This window comes from Aythya marila, assembly GCF_965140915.1.
Source record: "Aythya marila genome assembly, chromosome: Z".
Lineage (NCBI taxonomy): Eukaryota > Metazoa > Chordata > Aves > Anseriformes > Anatidae > Aythya > Aythya marila.
Genome location: NC_139080.1, coordinates 88,831,311 through 88,845,538, shown reverse-complemented (window position 1 = coordinate 88,845,538; position 14,228 = coordinate 88,831,311). Strand labels below are relative to the sequence as shown.

Genomic DNA, 14,228 nt, shown 5'->3' with positions numbered 1-14,228 from the left:
AAGGCTAGGTGCCTCCTGACTACCCTGATCTCCTACGACAAGGTGACCCACTTGGTAGAGGAGGGAGAGGCTCTGGTCATTGTCTGCCTGGCTATTTATAAAGCGTTTGACACTGCTGCCCACAGTATTCTCCCAGAGAGACTGGCTGCTCAGGGCTTGGGCAGACATACTGTTTGCTGGGTAAAGAAGTGGCTGGACGGCTGGGCTTAAGGAGTCCTAGCAAGCGGAGTTCAATCCAGGTTCAATCCAGTTGGTGTCTGGACACCAGTGGCCTTCTCCAGGGCACTCTACCAGGGCCTTTTTTGTTTAACATTTTCATCAGTGACCAGGAGGGAGGAGGGGATTGAATGCACCCTCCATCAGTAAGTTTGCAGACAATTCCAAGTTAGGCGGGACGGTTGACTGGCTTGAGGGTGGGAAGGCTTTGCTGAGGTAGGCTGGGCCAAGTCCAGTCACATGCCACTGAACCAGGCTAAGTGGTGGGTCCTGCGCTTGGCACACAGCAACCTAATGCAGCCACATAGGCCTGGGGGAAGAGTGGCTGGAAATGTGCCCAGTAGAAAAGGATGTGGGGTTGCTGCTTGGCGGCCAGCTGAACATGTGCAAGCAGCGTGCCCAGGTCTCTAGAAAGGCCGATGGCATTCTGGCCTGCATGAGAACTAGTGTGGCCAGCAGGGCTAGGGAAGTGATAGCTCTTGGACACGGCAGTGGTGAGCCCACACCTCGAATATTGCATTCAGTTCGGGGCCCCTGACCACGAGAAGGATGTCTGAGTTGCTTGCGTGTGTACAGAGAAGATCATCAAAGCTGCTGAAGGGTTTAGAAAACAAGAGTTACGAGGAGCAGCTGAGGGCATTGTGGTTGTTTAGTCTGGAGAAGAGGAGGCTGAGGGGAGACCTCATTGCGCTTCCCACCTCCCTGCAAGGAGGCTGCAGCGCAGAGGCAGTCGGTCTCTTTTCTCAGGTGACAAGAGAGAGGCCATGAGGAAAGGCTCTCGATTTGGGGCAGGCTGTGCTTGGGTTGGGTACTGGGAAGAATTTCTTCAAGGAGGTTGTGGTTGAGCACTGGAGCAGCCTGCCCAGTTAAGCGATGGAGTCCCAGTCCCTGCAGCTATTTAAGAGATGTGTGGACGTGGCACTAAGGTAGATGGTTTAGTGATGGGGACTCAGTAGGCTAGGTGGATGGTCAGACTTGATGATCTCGAAGGCCTTTTCCAGCCTAGATCATTCTCTGATCGTATGAGCAAGGGGACACCTGCTTTCTCAGCATCTGTCTCTGTGCTTGCAGAGAGACCGTTGCAGTTCCACGATGGAACACGGCTTTGGTGCCATTAGGACCGCAGGCAGGCTGGGGGCATCCAGTGAGTGCCAGCGTGCCAGTGACCTAGGGAGGCTCGCACTGACATCTGTGTGTGGCCCTCCTGAGCCCCTTATCCTGGGGGACGTCTCTGACCGTGAGCATGTGGTGGCCACCACTTTGGCAGCATTTGCAAGTGTCCCCGCTCAGAGATCTTCACCAGGCGTCTGGACGTGGCCCCGGGCAGGTGGCTCTGAGTGGCTCGGCTTGAGTGGAGACGGGGTGCGGGACTGGAGCAGATACTCTCCAGAGGTGCCTTCCAGCTTGCACCGTACTGTGCTTGTGTGGCCTCCCAACTCGCTGTACAGGGGCCAGGGCTGTGGCTACAGGTGGCTTGCCCCACGGATTCCGGAAGAAGGCGCCCCATAACTCTGCCTTCCCTTCTTTCTCCACAGTTGTGCTGGATTTCGGAGGAGACATCCTGAAGTTTGGAGGTATGTCCTTAGGAGGAGGCTGCTTCCATGTCCTGCTGCTGTGCAGTGTTTCCCGCGGGAGCCGCTTGCTCTGTGCTCTGGCCTGATGGAGCAGCTCTCTGGCCACGCAGCAATCCCTCCGGTGGTGTCCCTGGGCTGCTGCAGCTGCGGAGGAGTGCTGGGCAGAGGGTCCCCCCGCCACCCACCCTCTTGCCCTGCTGCCCTGGCTGGTGCTGTGGCTGGTCTGGCAGAGGGGAGGGGTCCCTGTGGCCAGGGTGCTGTCCTTCAGGAGGATGCCCTCCCACAAGCCCGTCCTCCTCTGCACGCCGGCTGGCCACTTGCTGCTGTCCCTCAGGAGAGCCTTCCCCTTCCCCTCACTTTCCCCAGGGGATGCTGTGCTGGTGCTGTGGAGAGCATCAGAAGCTCAGCTGCCTCAGACCATCAGCCTGGTGCTGCAGTGTTGCCAACAAATCCAGAAGAAGCATGGCAGTCGTGACACACACGTGGGTCAGAAGCTCCACCTGAAGATAGGTATGGGCGCTGCAGGGTCAGCTGTGCCACGTGCACAGCCCTGGCACTCTCCAGTGCTGCTGACTGCTTCTGCTCCCCGGTGTCAATGCTGCTTCTTGCTCTCTCCCCAGGGATCTCCGCAGGGCAAATGACCGTACTGGCTGCTGGAGACAGGTACCATCAGCAGTACTTCATCTGCAGCCAGGCCCTGGAGGAAGTTATGAACGCCCAAAACCTTGCGGTTAAAAGTGAAGTGATTGTCTCGCCCACCTGCTGGAAGCTGTGTGAGCAGGAAAAGATCCAGACCAGGCTTCTTGGTGGCAAACGGGTTCTGAAGGTAGGTGGACAGGTTGGCCTCTAGAGCCTCTCTGAAGACCTGCACCTGAGAGGGAAGGAGGCAGATGCCAGAAGGCTGAGGCGCTGGACGTGGAGAGAGTTGTAGCTGTAAGGGTTGGTAGAGAGCTGAAGCAGTTGCCCTTCCACCTCAGGGGTAGCTCTGGGTAGTGCTTGCTTGGTGTGACTGGCCAAGGGAAGCACAGGAAGGGTGTGGGCCCCACCAGCAATGTCCCCCGTGGGTCGCGCAGCTGTCCTGGAGAGCTGGGGCATGCTTGGGTGATGCCTGCGTGGCTCTGGTCCTTCTGAAGAGGCACTTCCGTCCCAGCTGAAAATCCAGAGAGGTGGGCTTGCTGCACCAAGAGGTTCTGCCCTTCTCTGGAAAGTGAGAGTGGAGGGGCGGGCTGTGTCTCCCGGGGCTCCTTGGGGAGGCCAGTGGCAGTACTTTTGTTCTGCGTGTCTGCAGGTTCAGAGGATGGAGCACATGTCTGGATCAGAACGCCAAGATGCTGCAGGCCAGTTTGAGCAACACGTGAAGATGCAGCGTTTGGAAAGGATAGGTGAGTCCCTGCTTCACCGTGTTCTGAGACTGGCTGGAAAAATGGGGCCTGCCTGCTTCAGAGTTCCAGGGAGGAACTCCCCCTGCCCTCTTCCACCTTTCAGTCAGCATTCGTGCCTTTGTCCCTCCTGTGCTTCAGCTGAGGCTGTCGCTGCCATCCCCTCCTTCCAGGGGATGGCTCTGGCCAAGCAGCTGCAGAGGGGAGCAGGAGGAAACGCCAAAGAATCTTTGCTCTGCTTTGCCCAGTGCCAGCCCCGTCTTTCAACCCCCTTGTAGTCCCGTCCTGCCAGTGAAGGCCTGCGTTTGCTTCCCTTAGGGCACCTAAGGCCAGCTTTTCTCGTGTCCAATGGTCCTAAAGTGGCAGCAGAGATGCAGAAGTACATACCAGCAGCTCCTCTCAGGAAGGTAAGGCCGCTGCTGCTGGAGGCTGCATTTTGGGAGGGCAGAAGAAGGTGTGCATTGCATGGGTGGAGCTCTCGTGAAAACAGACAAATGGAAGAAAAAGCACCCTGGGGCGGGAACCCAGGGGACCTGATGCCAGGCTTACTGGTGCTGCACGTGCCAGGCAACTGCCCATTTTGTGCTGCTCCTCAAAGAGGCACGGGTGGCAGGAGGTGGACTTGCCTCTGTCTTTTCCATGACTCTTGCTCTGGACGTGCTGTGGGCACGAGGCGAGGACAAGGGGGCGAGTCTGCTCAAGTCCCTGGGATGTGCCAGAGGGTCGCCCCTCGCATCCGTACTTGCCACAAGATGCAGTGTTGCTGGAACATTCCCCTCTGTCGTTTGTGCTATGACTCTGCTGTGACCTGCCTGCCGCAGGCTGGCCTGCGATTGGCACCGAGCAGGGGACTTACCCTTCCTCCAGTAGTACCTGGTATTGCCAACATGCCTGCTCTCCCTCGGTACGTGGCACGGGCCCAGAGGAACCGCCGGGAGAACAGGCTGGCAAAGCTGTCGTGCTCTTCACTTCCAGCTGGACGTGGATATGCCGCTGCACCTGTGGTCTGAGCTATGGCCAGTCACCAGCCTCTTTATCCAGCTGCAGTTTTCTGCAGAGGCCAGGTTACTGGATCTTCAGAGGGGCCTCCGTGATGCCAACAGGATGATTTCAACAATCATCAGTCCTCACAAGGGTGAAATCAACAAAAGCCTTCTGTTTGATAAGGTGAGCGTGGGGGAGCAATCCCACCCCCAGAGGGTGGCCTGTGTCTGTTTAGTGGAGAGGGACTGAGGAGCAGCTCTGCCTTGCTGGTGGGATCAGTCCTCTGTGGCTTTGTGTTGACCTGCAGCTCTACTGGTCTCCCTGGCGACTGCAATGGAACGGCATTAGCTGCTGGCCATAGGCACTGTAACCAGATGTGTTGCATCTGTCCTCTGCAGGGCTGTACATTCCTCTGTGTGTTCGGAATGTCTGGAGCAAAGCTGCATGACGAGAGCACCCGTGCCTTGGACAGCGCTCTTCAGATCTTCAGCACGTGCTCCAGATCATTGAGGAAACTTGAGTGAGTGTGTGGCGGTGTTGCAGGGCATGCGTGCTGCCTGGGACAGCGCAAGGGGGCTGACCAGCAAGAGACGTGGCCTCCTGGCTTGGCCTCCTTTGTCCCTGGCAGGATTGAGGCAGCACCCTGAGAGGCAGCAGGTGGCCCCTGGGCTTAGCTCACGGCAGCCAGGCGCAGTCCCTCCAAGCACAGCCTGCCAGGAACAGGGCTCTGGCCTAATCTCAAAGTCGCTGGCATTGTAGGTGCTCTGTGGGTAGCACCTGCTTTCCTCCACTAGTGAGAGGGGCTGTGGCCTGCTGCAGGTCACAGCCATCGGGCCTCAGGGGAAGGGTCCAAGCCGTCTTGCGTGCACCCTCCCCACGTCCCTTGTGTGTGGTGCCCCAAGCTCTCCAAGTCCCCGAGGCACACACCGGCTGTGGGACAGCAGGTGTCCCTGGTTGGTGCCAAGGGGAGACGTGGGAAGTGGCAGAGCGGGGCGAGCAGGACTGCGCCTGAGGCACCACTGAATTTGCACTTCTCTCCCTGTGTGCCAGGGCAATGTCTATTGGGGTCACCAGCGGGACGATGTTCTACGGCCTCTGTGGCCATCCGGAGAGGGCTGAACATACAGGTACCGCACCTTAGTCTGAAGAGTGGGAGGCTGGCGTGGGTGTGCTTAAGCACACCTGTCACACACACATCCATCATGAAGAGATGGGAAGGCTGGGGCAAGCACATATGCTACAGCCTGCCGAGAGCGGCCCAGATGTCACAGGTCTCGACCTGAGGTGGGAGAATGGGCTCAGACTTGCGGTTCCCGCTGGGTCAGCTTGCCCTGCTGCGGGGTTGACCTGTGCCTGAGGGTGTAGTCCCAAAGCTGGGAAAAACAAGGAAACCTTGAAGAATATAGAGAGTCCTGTAGCTTGTGTAGTATTTCTATAGCTTGTATAGTCTTTTAGGTGAGAGAATAAGGGAACAGAGAGACAGGTAGCCTTGAGCTAGCAGCAGCCAGGGAGATAAGGGACAAAAGGTGAAAACAAGGAGGAGAACAACAGCTCCAGACTAATCTGTAGTAACCTTTTGCTCATTAAGGGTCATAAACGTATTAAAAATCGTACCCATCAAAATGCTAACGTATGCTAATGTGGGATTTGATGTGTCCCCACTTCCCCAGCCCCCACTCTTTCTCTGTAATGTGCAAACTCAGGAGACATAAGTTAGGTGAGCTGTAATAGCCAATCAGAAGTACCCAAAGAGATAGCTTTCACAAGTTTGCTGTGTACAAGTAACGGTGATTCAAGTCAGAGGTGTGCTGGCTTTGCGGAAGATCGCCAAGCACCTGACTCTGCAGAGTTATATAATAAAATATTTAATTATATAATATATATATATTTATATAATGAATTAATTAAAAGATCTTTGCTGTGTGTGCTCATTGGTGCAGTGCACTAGGCATGCACCTATGGACAACAAGGGGAAGTAGCCCTTGGCCTTAAAGGGTGGGGCAAGGCTGCTTTCCTAACCATGTCAATGTGTTCTCTCTCCATGGCAGTGATTGGCCATAAGGTGAATTGGGGTGCCCGCTTGATGGTGCACTACCCCAGGCTGGTGTCCTGTGATGAAGACACCTACAAGGCCTCTCGCCTGCCCAGTTACCTCTTCAAGGAGTTGCCGAAGACAAAGTTGAAAGGTGTTACAGATCCCGGCGCTATCTATCAATATGTGGGGATCACCGACAAGTGGTGAGTGTCTTCCGAGCCATCTGGATGGGGCCACAAGGGGAAGCCAAGGGTGCAACCTTGACCGGTAAAGAGGAGCTGTGCAGCAAGAGACCAGCCTGGCCTCCCACAGACATCCCTTCCCTGTGGCCAAGAAGATCCAAAGGCCTGGCATGGGTCTGCTTTGTGCCTTTCTGCCCTTGTGTCTCCTGCTGCTAAGAGAGCTGCGAGTGACGCCAGTGGGGTGCAGAAGGTTGTCCTGGCTTTGGAGACGCACGCTAGCCATGCAGGCTTTGTCCAAGCGGCTTTCCGCTGGGCTCCCTTCCTGCTCTGTGTTTGCTCCACTATGTGCAAGGCTAAGGCAGAGGTCATTCTGATGCAAGGAGGAATTTTTTCCCAGCTCCTTCTGCGCAGGAAGCTTTGGGTCAGTCATGTCGCCTTGGGGAAAGGTGGGCCACTGGGCCACTCTTCCTCCTGTCTGCCTGCTCAGTTCTCAGCTGTCCCTCCGGGCCAGGGTTGGAGGACCTTTTGGATGTTAACGTTGCTGTCTCTTGAAAACTATCAAAAGACTTGAGCCAAAGGTGCCAGGTGCTTGGTGTCCTGAGCCACTAAGTGACACAGGTCCTCCTTTCCAAGAGGCTTCTTTTGCTTGTCCAGGGTGGCAGAGCAGTCTACTAGCCAACAGCACACCCTGGCTTCTTTGCCGCATCTGGGCTTTCTTTGGTTTTGGCCTCTGGCGAGGGACTCCCAACACCTTCTGCTGTCCCGCCATGGCTGCTGGCCTTCTTCGTGCTTGAAGCTGTCCTGGCATGTCCACTCGAACGTTGGCCGGGGAGCATGCTCCGGACAGCATGCTGCTGGAAAGAAAAGCAGTTACCTGCGGCGGGTCTCCTCCCCTAACACAGCAGGCTCTATATTCCCTGGCTTCTGAACAACTAAGTGAAACTCATGTTTTGTCTTCTCCCGCTTCTAGCATCTTTGACATGGGTCTTACCAAGAAGAGGTCGGACTATGGCCCCTTGCTGGGTAGGTAGAGAAGTCCTCGCTCTTCAGAACCCCAGCTGCTTCCCTTTGCCCAAAGCAGTGCACCTTGCTGGAGGTTAACCCCGGTAGGCAGCTGAGCCCCACACAGCCGCTCGCTCCCTTCCTCCCTCCTCTAGCCTGCTGGCTGGTGGGGCAGCATGAGAAACTGCAGAGGCCTTGACACTGTGCCAGCACTGCTCGGCAAGAGTTCAGTGTGTTCTCGGCGTTCCTTTGGTGGCAAGTCCAGCACATCACAGCACACTCCAAGCTCCTGTGAAGACAAGGAGCTGTATCGCAGCCAAAACCACAACAGGCCCGAAGACGCCACCTTAGCTACAGGGTGCTGGCAAGAGCTCTGGGGCTCAGGGTGCAGTGAGATGTTTGGCATGCCTTTTGGGCGCAGCTGCCTGCAGTGCCTCAAAGTGTGCCCTCCAGTCTTGGGCTGGATCGGTGTGGGGAGCTGCGTCCAGCTGGCTGAATCTCATTGCCTGTGGGAGGAGAAGCGGAGGGGAAAGAGCTCCTAGGAGCTGCGCCGTGTGGCCAGCAGGCAGGCGGCTCTGAGATGAGGGGCTTGGAAGGAGGCCTGGGTGTAGGCAGGCTTGCTGACGTGGTGGAGGGAAGCTGCCGTGCCAGCAAAAGGGAATGCTGCCCTGCTTTTCAGCATGCTGCAACAGCTTGTTTCCTGGTTGGTCTTCACAGGTCGGGAGGTGGAGATTGACCTCTTTGAACGCAGCTTGAAGGCCTATGAGACTTTGGGACAGCCGCGCATCCTGGCGTACGCAGGCATTCTGGGCTCTGGAAAGAGCCACTTACTTACTGAGCTGGCCTTTCTGGGCCAGGCCACTGGGCACAGGTAAGTGGGTTTTTTGAGCCCCTTCCCATGCCCGTCCCCTGACGTTCGTGGAAGACTGCGATGCCTCTGCCCTGTGCCTGGCCCTCCGCCCACACCCCCAGGACTGTGCACCCTGCGTTCCTTTGCAGTAAGAACCAGGCAGCGTGAGTCTCTAACTCTCCTGTCTTGGCAGGCGTGGGCTACTGGGGGCCTTTTCTGCAGCTCAACTGCCTTTTGCTTTTGCACCGCAGGGTTGTCACCATGGAACTGACCAAGGCCAACATGAGGCAGCCCTTCTCTGCCGTCTGTATGCTGGTGGCCAGGGCCCTGGGACTGCAGGCGGGTGAAACGTGCAAGGACCGGCAGCGCACCCTGCAGGCCAAGCTCCAAGGGGCGATAGAAGAGAGCAGTTACTGCCTCCTCAACAACATTTTCCTCGTCGAGGTGAGAGCGAGAGGGAGGCCTCCTGAGGTAGTCTGGTGGTTGTTTGGGTGTTCTGCTGGGCTGGGAGTTGCAGTGCTCATAGCACCCCGTTCTGATTCGTGGGTCCAGGGAGGCTCCTTGTCTGTGGTGACTTCATGTCCTGTGCATGTGCCAGGTGTCTTGGTCAGCGCCCTGGAAAGGCCAGTGAAGAGAGGCTTGCGCTGACCTCATGCAAAAGCAGAGGCGCTTTGCTCTGCCGTCTAGCTTGGTGGATAGGCATGCCTGGTCCCAGGATGATGTTTCTTTCTGACTCTGCTTTCCTGTCCAGTTTGCCATCTCAGACGAGGTTTGCAAGATGCATGACCTTCAAAGGAAAAGGGAGTTGCAGAAGACTTGTAGGAAAGTGCTACAGAAGGTGAGCGTTCCTCCTTCTACCTGGGTCAGAGAAAGAAAACAACCCTGCCCGCTGCAGGCTCCACATCAGAACAGCCTGAGTGGGCAGCAGGACGATGTGCCAGGGTCACCGCCCTTCAGGGCCCAGGAGCCCCTCCTCCCAGAAGCCCCTCTCACACCCTCCCCATATGCCTCGTCGTAGCTCGCCTCCTGTTAAGTTGGAGGGTATGTGCCCTGGAGGAGGATTGACGCCTTCTGCATTCCTTTGCCCAAGCTCCCTTCTTCAGAAGGGCAAGTGATGTTCCAGGAGGCCTTAAAGTCTCGCAGAAATGAAAAGCCAGTAAGCTTCTGAAGAGGGAAGCGGCTGGGGAGAGACTTCTGAGTATTCTCCGTCTCCGGAGAGAGAGGCTGCATCTCCTCCCCTAGAGGATGCTTGAGAATCCGCCAGACTCCACACAGATCCATCTGCTTTTTTCAGACCCTTGGAGGAGAATTTGGCATATTTGTCATCGACAACGCCCACTTCATCGACCCTGCCTCCTGGACTGTCATGTGGCCCGTGCTCCAAAGCGTCACGCTCTTTATGGTGATGAGCTTAGCTCCTGGCCACGAGAGAACGGAGAGCTTTTTCAAAGCTGCAGCAGACAGCACAACGTCCCAGAGAATCAGCTGTCTTCATCTGGAAGAGCTGAAACCTGCAGCTGTGGTGCAGAAAGTCTGCCAGGACCTTGGAGTGGTCAGCATCCCCAGGGATCTAGCAAGGTATGTTGCAGGCCACGGAGCTCTTCCGGAGGGGTTGGACCTATGCTGCCACGGAAGGAAGTCGCCCCGCAGGAAAGGAAGCACGGGGCCTTCTGGCAGCATCCTTGACTCCAGCAAGGACCTGGGTTTCTCCTTAAGACTCACCACAGCAGGTGTGAGCTAAAAATAGGCAGCTCCCAGGACGCAGCACGTGGGCAGTGACAGCCCTTTGCTGTTGCAGAGGAGGGAGGGCAAGGCAGGGAGGAAAAGGGAGAGAAGAGGAGAGAGGAGAGCAGAGGGAGATGGGTACCCAAGCCTCAGCGTGGCTGAGGTGTGAAAAAGGCTTTGACCAATGTAGCCAGGCTGCAGTAGGGATTCCCAGGAGCAGGGGTCCAGCCAGCTGCCAGAGCAGATCTGGGCTCCTGAGGACAGGGAAGATCAGGCTTGCTGTGTTGTGCTTTGGACATTGCCCACGACCATTTCCCCATGGACTCCAGCAAACAGTGTAGGGTCAGGGGTCCCAAACGCCCAAGCCAGTGGGAGGACCGCCCCCTTCTGAAGTGAGCCGTAGCTGTGACAAAGAGGCTGGTTACCCTGTGAGGCCTGAGTGACTCGCCACCCGCCCATCAGAACTGTGTTGCACCATACTTCCCTGGTGTTGGTCACTGCTGGGTCTGCTCCTGCCCAGGTTCCTGATCCAAAGAAGCTCTGGCATCCCATATTACTGTGAGGAACTGCTGCGCTGCCTGCGTCGCAACAACATGCTCTTGTTCAGCACTGGGAGGCAGGACAAAATAGTAGAGGACAACTGGGAGGGCTTGATCGGTAAGCACTCTTGTTGCGGACTGGCTAGATGCTGTTGCACGTCACCCCCCCCCCCACACACACACACACACACACGACCGTGTCCTGTGGCTTTCCAGTGAGTCTGGGCAGAGTCCGATCTGGCAGCAGGACAGAACTTGATCTGGCTGAGGTGTGGGCTCCTGCACACCTTGCTGTCACCTTGGCAAGCCACCAGCTCCCTCGAGAAGAAAGCCCTTCTGCAGGAGAGGGTCAGACCTGGGAAAGTGTAATCCAAAACCAGAAATGCCCGCAAAGGCGCTGGGAACTGAGGAGCTTGGCAGTAACGCAAGAGCAGTAATTGCAAGAGCAATGCCAAGCAGAGTGCTGTTGCCCTGGGGACAGCCTGCATGGGCTTTGCCTTTTGGATCATCACTGGCAATTTCCCTGGCTGTGGGAGGGAGCGCTGTCAAAGGTAGCAACCGCTGCGTTCTATTGCGGGATATTCGTTCAGTACAGCTGGGCAGCTGGTCCAAAGGCAGAAAAAGAGTTGCAAGGGCAATGCAGACAAAACCATTGCGGTGGAAACCGGTTTGCCCTGCTCACTGACCGCATTCGGTGCGGGCCATGAAGCGCACCCAACCGTGACAGGTTGGACTTGCCCCACCTTGTTCATGCTCTCTCTCTCTCTCTTCCCAGCTTCTGCAGTCGAGGCTTCACCCATTGTCTCAGCCACCTCAAGCTCCAGTGCTGGGAATAACAGTGGCAGGGTCTGCACCGTCAGAGCAGATGTCAGCCTGGAGACCACCGTGCTGCCGGCTGCCTTGAAAGGTGAGGGGCTGAGTTCGTGGCTGTGCTGGGGTCCTTTCCTGGGGTGCATGTGAGAGAGGGGCTGGGCATCAGCATGCTGCAGAAGCACCCTCTCAGCCTGGGGGGCCCTGCCAGGAAGGCGACTCTGGTCTGAGCAGACAGAGCTCTGTGCTTAAGGACACAGATGTCCCCCTCCGGGCTGTGGGCCGGCTGTGAGGCCCACAGCAGTTGTGGGGAGCTCCAAGTCCAGCTCTGAGGTGGTGAAAGCGCTCTCTGCTCTCTGTGTGCGCTGCTGGGCATCAGCCTAGTTCAGCTCCGGTAGGTCGCATCACGGGTCGCATGTACCCGCAGGATCGTGCCCTCCCCATCCGTGGTGGAGGAGCTCTTATCCCTGGGCCTTGTGGCCTGTGGTTGCAAGAGGAGTGGAGCCATCTTGAAGACATTCCCCTGGGCTCCAATTGCCCACCAGGTGCCATCCTGAGGAAGAGAGGCCAAAGTCTACCCTGTTTCCTGTGGTGGAACCGTCCAGCCTCTCCAAGCTCAGGCTCCGGGACACAAAAGAGAGACGATTTGCTTCTTCTTGACAGATATTGCACTGGCTGAGCTGGACCGGATCACGCTGCAGAAGCAGATGGTTTTGAAGTTTGCAGCCATCATAGGGCCAGTGTTTACCACCCAGCTGCTGGCTCACATCCTTCCCAGTTGCACCAGGCAGCAGATGAATTATTTGTTGGACATGCTGGTGAGCGACAACATCCTTAAGTGGCTGAAGGACACAGGGGTGCCCAGAGACATCCAAGATGCTCGAGAGGGGCCGGCCACCTCTCAGCAGGCAGGGAGCGGTAAGTGGTGGCAGTAACGTAGACCCAGGAGCGCTGTAGCTGAAGGAGGCCTTCCCCCACCAGCTTTGTGCAAAGGGAAATTCCCAGCGGCTGTTGGGAATGTCTCTACCACTCTGGCTGAGGCCACCATCCATTGCCTTGCAGGGGTGGAGAGGCCGTCTACAAGCAAGGAGACCACGGAGCAGCAGGCTGGCGTTCTGGCCTTCTGTGCCCCGCTGCTGCAGGAGGCAGCCTACGAGCTGTGGCCCAAGAGACAGAGGGCCAGCACGCAGCGCAAGTGTGCTGCCTTCCTGGAGAAGCACGCGCACAAATGCCGGAGCTGCCACGGAGGGGACTTTGTGGCCTTCCACCGCTTCGCCGTCCCCAGTCCCCAGGATGGGGAAAACTGCCAGGGCTCTGCTGACGAGGATGACTGGCACAGCTGGGAGGCCTTGGTGCTCGCTGGAGAACACCTGAAGAAGGACAGGACTCACACCCCTGAAGGTAGGCTGTGTGCCGTGCAGCGGAGCCCCCTCCCTCTGGAAGTCCAGGCCCATGCAGGCTGGGGCCCACCGGGTCCCCAACACCAGGGATAAGCCAGGGGACAAGGACGATCACCGCAGCTCTTGTGCCCTGGGTCTGCTCGACAGGACCCTTGCAAGCCTGCAGCTCTTAGCCCGGGCTATGTGGGGAGTCCCTTGACACGCTCTCTTCTTCCCAGGTAGTGCAAATGCCCTGCAGCTGCAGCAGGCTTTCTCGGAGGAGGAGTTCAGGTGAGGAGACAAGGTTCTGATGATTGTGGAAACGAGCGAGCTCCAGAGGAGACAGATGGAGCTCTGCCATTTGGCTGCTGGCTGGGACTCCAGCTTTGGGAGGAGGAGGCTGGCTGTGGGGTGGGAGCTGGGATGAGACAGCAGGAAATAGGGGTTTGTTGCTACCCGTAGGGAGAGCAGGGTCATCTCAGGTGATGCTCATCTGCTCTTTGCTCTCTTCTTTTCCTGGCAACCTGCCTCTGACCAGAGCGTCAGAGCGGTTTCCACCAGAGGGCAAATGGACAAGTGTGCAGCCCAGCAGGACCAAAGAGAAGGACGGTGGCGAGTGTTCCTGCAAATGCGAAGCCGTCATTGAATCAGTGCTTATGCCTTTGGCTCGCCACTATGTGGCAACAGGCAATGCTTCCCGAGCCTTCTACTACCTGCTGGAGTGTGCGGCTGCCTACCTGCACGTCTCCAACAGCTACATGGTGAGTGACCCTGCTTGCCAGCACACATTGCACCTGGAGTCCACTGCAACAGGACACGCCCGCTGAGGGGCCTCCCAAAAGAAACACTGGGGGCAGAGCCGGACTGTTTCCTGCGCTTTGCCTCTCCCACAGCAAGAGACGCGGGGCACTGAAGCAGGCCCGTCAGCACAAGCTGCAGTACCTGGGAGGCAGTCTGAAGGCTCCCTTGGTGCCTGAGCTCTGAGCCCACAGGGCACTGTGCTAGGGCAGGGATCACATGGGGAGATGCGGGCCCTCCTAAGGCAGGTGCCACAGGAGGCAAGAGGGAAGGGTGGAGCTAGCTGGGGGCTCTGCACCGATGCTCACCTGCTGCCTGTGTGCTTGCTCAAAGGCCCTTATGAAGCTCAACGAAGCGGAGGTCCTGAGGAACTCCATGGGGAAGACAGCAACTGTGTTAGACTGCTTTGAGGAGGTGACCTTCTTCAGCCTCAAAGCGGAGGTAAAGCGGCAGGGTGACGCCCTTCTTGCAGGGGGTGTCCCTGCTATGGCCAGCCCCTTATACATTTCTGCAGCCTCTGCAGGAGGAGAGGCTTGGGAAAGCGGTCCATGTCTGCATGGCTTCCTCTTCCTGTGCAGGTCTGCTGTAATCTAGGACGCGTGGGGCTGGCCAAGAAAACGACCAGGCAGGCGCTGAGCCTTCTGAAAAAGCGATTCCCTCAGACATGCGCCGGAGCCTTTGTCAAGTCTCTGTGGGAAAGGTTTCAGGGTGCTCTTTGTGCCACAAACAGAAGAACACCCTCTCTTCTGCTAGAG

The 14,228-nt window shown here is 57.3% G+C and overlaps 1 protein-coding gene across 1 annotated transcript in view; it reads left to right on the top strand.

The window, feature by feature from the left end:
* The window catches only part of LOC309890283 (adenylate cyclase type 10-like), a 14,815-nt gene extending 587 nt beyond the window's left edge, over positions 1-14,228 (top strand). Inside the window, exons 2-22 of the mRNA XM_082783954.1 lie at positions 1,752-1,790; positions 2,157-2,300; positions 2,411-2,616; positions 3,079-3,172; positions 3,488-3,576; positions 4,145-4,336; positions 4,552-4,673; positions 5,204-5,280; positions 6,202-6,391; positions 7,341-7,393; positions 8,090-8,243; positions 8,474-8,666; positions 8,974-9,060; positions 9,517-9,800; positions 10,468-10,604; positions 11,262-11,393; positions 11,960-12,214; positions 12,359-12,697; positions 13,214-13,436; positions 13,807-13,914; positions 14,052-14,228. Coding sequence (XP_082640080.1) covers positions 1,752-1,790; positions 2,157-2,300; positions 2,411-2,616; positions 3,079-3,172; positions 3,488-3,576; positions 4,145-4,336; positions 4,552-4,673; positions 5,204-5,280; positions 6,202-6,391; positions 7,341-7,393; positions 8,090-8,243; positions 8,474-8,666; positions 8,974-9,060; positions 9,517-9,800; positions 10,468-10,604; positions 11,262-11,393; positions 11,960-12,214; positions 12,359-12,697; positions 13,214-13,436; positions 13,807-13,816 — 3,020 coding nt within the window. The 3' untranslated portion in view covers positions 13,817-13,914; positions 14,052-14,228. The remainder of the gene's footprint in view (positions 1-1,751; positions 1,791-2,156; positions 2,301-2,410; positions 2,617-3,078; positions 3,173-3,487; positions 3,577-4,144; positions 4,337-4,551; positions 4,674-5,203; positions 5,281-6,201; positions 6,392-7,340; positions 7,394-8,089; positions 8,244-8,473; positions 8,667-8,973; positions 9,061-9,516; positions 9,801-10,467; positions 10,605-11,261; positions 11,394-11,959; positions 12,215-12,358; positions 12,698-13,213; positions 13,437-13,806; positions 13,915-14,051) is intronic.